This window comes from Austrofundulus limnaeus, unplaced genomic scaffold, assembly GCF_001266775.1.
Source record: "Austrofundulus limnaeus strain Quisiro unplaced genomic scaffold, Austrofundulus_limnaeus-1.0 Scaffold47, whole genome shotgun sequence".
NCBI classification, from domain to species: Eukaryota; Metazoa; Chordata; class Actinopteri; order Cyprinodontiformes; family Rivulidae; genus Austrofundulus; species Austrofundulus limnaeus.
This window is the reverse complement of record NW_013952449.1, coordinates 2374320-2379053: the sequence shown is the minus strand read 5'-3', so window position 1 is coordinate 2379053 and position 4734 is coordinate 2374320. Positions and strand designations below refer to the sequence as shown.

Below are 4734 nucleotides of genomic sequence, written 5' to 3'. Positions count from 1 at the left end.
GATAGATAGATAGATAGATAGATAGATAGATAGATAGATAGATAGATAGATAGATAGATAGATAGATAGATAGATAGATAGATAGATAGATAACAGGGGCTGATTGGTTGTTGGGCCAATTTGATGAGAACTTTCAGACTTTGACAGGTTTCAGGGTTGGGAGAAGGGAGTGAATAAGGCCAAGGTCAGTTGAAACTTTGCAGACAGTTGTTGAAAAGAGGAAGTAAGTGGTGAAGGGGTGGGGTGACAGTTTGATGGAAAGGGGAAGTGGGAAGGGGGCGGACCGGATGCCCCGCCTCAGCTGTCAATAAGAACCGGAAGTCCCGCCCAAAAGGGGCGGGGCACCTGTCAGTTTTCGTGTGACATCATTTGATGATTGCTGACTTATTTATTCTCTCACAGCACTAGGCAACCACTATCACCATGGCTTTCAAGCAAAGAAAATATGTTGTACTGGCAGATCTAGGATTTTTCTGAGTAAAGGGCCATCAAGGGGCCACAAATTTTGACTCAATCTGTTTCTTCCATATGTCCTCAGGCACTAAAAAAAATCTTGTTTACATGTCCCTTTTTAGATTCACTGATTTGAAACTCAAATTGACATTAGAATGTAATGTGTTTGATTATTTTCTTACTTTGAAAATCTTTGTATAAGTGGTGTGACACTCACTGGATTGGGTGGTTCTGGCTTCAACAGGTTGAGTAAAGACTCCCAAACCCTTCTCAGATCGAGCCGCCAGGGAAAATAAGTATTGGGTATCTGGCTTTAGACCTTCAACTGCATAGGAGCCTGCTGCACTGAAAGTGACACGATGCTGTGAAGAGATGTGAACAAAAGTACTTATATTATACCCTAAAATGCGAAATTTGCAATAAGTGTTGAGAAAACTTTCAGTTTCTTCCCATTACTGTGGAATATCAGAGAAAATAGACAGTTTAAATCTAAAGGAGCTTTCAAGTGCTAAACTGAATTAAACAAAACACAATTGAAGGGCCTTAAAAGCGTGCATTAATAAAAATACACTGATGTTTTAAGATCCATAGGCACATAGTGGTATAGAATTTTTCTAGACACTCTTTCAAATTTTGTAGCCTTGAAAAAATATTTGTATTGCTTATTCTGAAGTTAAATAATTTTTTTCCATTTTTCTTATTTGTCTTTCATTGGCTTGTTAAGGGTAGGTTAAAAATAAACAATGTTATGTAAAAATGTAGAAGTTTAATATTATATAATGTAGAACTCTTTGTTTTTGAGTTATTTTCTAAGCCTGAAAACCAATATAAAGACCCACCAGACTGAAAAACACTTTCTTATTAAATGCAATCAGATTGATTATTACAATAATGATAAATCCTTTGTTGTACACTATTTTTAAATATTCAATCATTTTCCATTTTAAAGACCCAGAAAGGTGTAGTTTTAATCCAGGAACAAGACAAAAGTAAAAAATAAATATTCTTAGTGTTGTTGACAGAACATCCCTTCAAAAACTCAGACTGTCTCATTATATAAAAGAAAAAAATATTTGTGTTGTATTTACCTTGTCTGCAGCTTTGTTGGCCTCCCAGTACAGCAGTTCATAACTAATGATGGGGTCCTGGACAGGCCACAGCCAGGACAACATTATACGTGTGTCCAGTTCTGCTTCAGCCTCAAACTCGGAAGGCTGACCTGGAACTAAAGACACAAAGAAGAAACTGAAACTGAAGTATCAGAACATTCAGGAGGAGAATTATGTTATTTTCTAAATCAGTTGGACATGTTAGAACAGACACCAGCAATGTAATGGACAAAGGTCTAGCATTCCTCATCAGCTTTACAAATAGCAATATTAAAATTGGTGCAGATGTAGTTGAGATGGATCCACAAATTAACTGTCCATCCATCCATCCATCCATCCATCCATCCATCCATCCATCCATCCATCCATCCATCCATCCATCATCTCCCACTATATCCGAAGACAGGTCACAGGGACAGAAACTTGAGCAGGGAAGCCCAGACCTCTCTTTCCCCAGCCACCTCTTCCAGCTCTTCTGGGAGGACTCCAAGGCGTTCCCAGGCCAGCTGAGAGACATAGTCTCTCCAGCGTGTCCTGGGTCTTCCGCGGGGTCTCCTCCAAGTTGGACATGCCTGAAGCACCTCCATCCAGGTGGCATCCTTACTACATGCCCAAACCACCTCAACTGGCTCCTCTCGACGTGGAAAACTGGAGGCCAAATTAATGCCATCCAGAGAAGGTGAAAGGCTGGAAAGTTGATCCCTAAGATGTTCAGGTCCAAAAACCGTAACCTCTGTCTTATCTGAGTTTAGAAGCAGAAAGTTAATTTTCATCCATGTTTTTATGTCTGTAAGACATGCTTGTAGTTTAAGTAACTGGTTGGATTCATCAGGTTTCGTGGATAAATATAACTGAGTATCATCAGCTTAACAATGGAACTTTATCCCATGCTGTTTAATAACTTTACCTAATGGAAGCATAAATAAAATAAAGATGACTGGTCCAAGCACTGAACCCTGTGGAACTCCATGACTGACTCTGGTATAAGAAGAAGATTCATTAACATTAACAAACTGAACTCTATCAGTTAAATAAGACTCAAACCATTTTAGAGCTGTTCCTGTAATCCCAATATCAAGTTCAAGTCTACATAATAAAATATTGTGATCAATTGTATCAAATGCAGCACTGAGATCTAACAGGACAAGAATGGACACACGTTCTCTGTCTGAGGCCATGAGAATATCATTACTAAGCAACTTTCACCAGTGCTGTTTCTGTGCTATGATGAGCTCTAAACCCTGACTGAAACTCTTCATTTAGATTATTTCTATCCAGGTGTTCACGTAGCTTATTTGCAACTAATTTCTGAAGAATTTTTGAGATGAATGGGAGATTAGATATACGTAGGTCTATAGTTGGCCAGAACTCCTGAATTCAGATCAGCTTTCTTAAGTAAAGGTTTAATTACAGCAACCTTAAAGCTCTGTGGCACATAACCATTTATTAAAGATAAATTAAGTAAATCTAAAATTTAGATATTAATTAAGGGAAATGTTTCTTTGAACAGTCTGGTTGGGATAGGATCTAGTAGTCATGTTGATGGTTTGGATGAAGCTATTATTTTAGATAATTCAGACAGCTCAATAGGACAAAAACTGTCCAGACCAGTGACACTAAAGCTGACTCATCTGACAGCGAATCAGAGACAGTAGTACAGGAAGTTTGGCATGAATTTTATTCCTTATTAAAATTATTCTATCTATAAAGAATCTCATGAAGTCATCATCACTACATAGAGTTATAGGAATACATGGCTCAACAGAGATAGGACTTTTCATTAGTCTAGCTGAACAGAAACCTAGGATTGTTTTTATTCTTATATTAAAGGAGACATATCATGCTAAATGCACATTTTTTGCATTTATAAACTATTTTTTGTGCAATTATAGTGTCTAGGAGTGTAAAAAACTTTAATTTATTCTGTCCAGTTACTGCAAAGATATTTTTATATTTTTTTTATGGGTCAAATTTTTCAGTTTGTTCAAAATCTGCTGTTGCTTATTTCGTTTCATTGTTTATTTCGTCACACTTTTTTCTTCGGAACTACCATTTATGGTAATGTATTTCCGGCCAACTGGATTTCATTATCCGCCATTTTTTTCCTCGCTGTGTGATTTTGTAGTTCATAGCGTCATGCCGAATATGCAAGTTCAGAAGTCAAAATGTTCGGTTCTGGGGTGTGTAAACCCACATTATTATCTACATAGACTACCAGCGTCAGAGCTTCTTCAAAGTGCTTGGTTAAGTTTTATTTAGGAAACTTGGGAGGAAGAAAAAGTAGTACTGGCTTCAAGAATCAGCCAAAAAATATCTGCTGCAGTGTTGTTTTAGTCACTCTGTGTTTATGGTTTTTTTTTTTTTTTCATTATTCAAAATACTGTGTGTTAGATGAGTTATAATGGTGCAACTTCAAACTAACATGTAATATTCTTTTATGCTATTTTAACCAGACTGTACATGGCTGCAATGCATTTCAATGAAAATGCACGTCTGCAGGCAWCTACCTCATCTGGAGAGCTCCCATGTAGATTATTCTTTCCCAAGTTCAAGAAGGGAGAAGGCACAGCGAAGCCTATCAGAACTCCTGGAACCCTAAGTAAGTCTTACCACATTAGTCACTTTTASTATGTCAACTTGATTTCAATAAATCAAAATCATCCATACTTTAATTATATCTCCCTTATTCAAAGTCGTGTCACAAGGGCATGTGATGTGTGAAAGTGTTGAATGAGAAACTTTTCCTCACAATGTTAAACAAAAATTACAAAAACAAGTGATACTTTACTGTTTCTACTATGCAAAGACATGTGTACATTTTAATGTTGTTGATGTTTTCCAGACTGCGCTGTGGATTCATCTCCAGTTGTCCCAGACAAGGCCAGCATCTCCACATCTGGTGCCACATCTTCACTCCACGCCCTGATGCCACATCTTCAAACCACCCTCTGCACCACATCTGAACTCAGTCCACACCCAGTGGGAGGACCCTTCACAACAGGATCACACATACTTCCACACATCTCGCAGAAAGGACTGCAGGAAGAGATAACTCAGTGTGATGAGGTTGCATATTTGCTCATTTTGTTTCATATAAAAATGAGGATTAAGTCGAATTTTGTCAAAAAGACCTAATTACATTTTCAGATTCTTGGCTTTAAAAGCTACATTT

At 37.6% G+C, this 4734-nt stretch overlaps 1 protein-coding gene across 1 annotated transcript in view; it reads right to left on the bottom strand.

Annotated features, from left to right (window-relative positions):
* LOC106517276 (receptor-type tyrosine-protein phosphatase F) overlaps nt 1-4734 on the bottom strand; it is a gene marked incomplete at its 5' end in the record, with an annotated part of 30626 nt that overhangs the window by 1350 nt on the left and 24542 nt on the right. Inside the window, 2 exon segments of the mRNA XM_014008027.1 lie at nt 636-815; nt 1542-1678. Coding sequence (XP_013863481.1) covers nt 636-815; nt 1542-1678 — 317 coding nt within the window.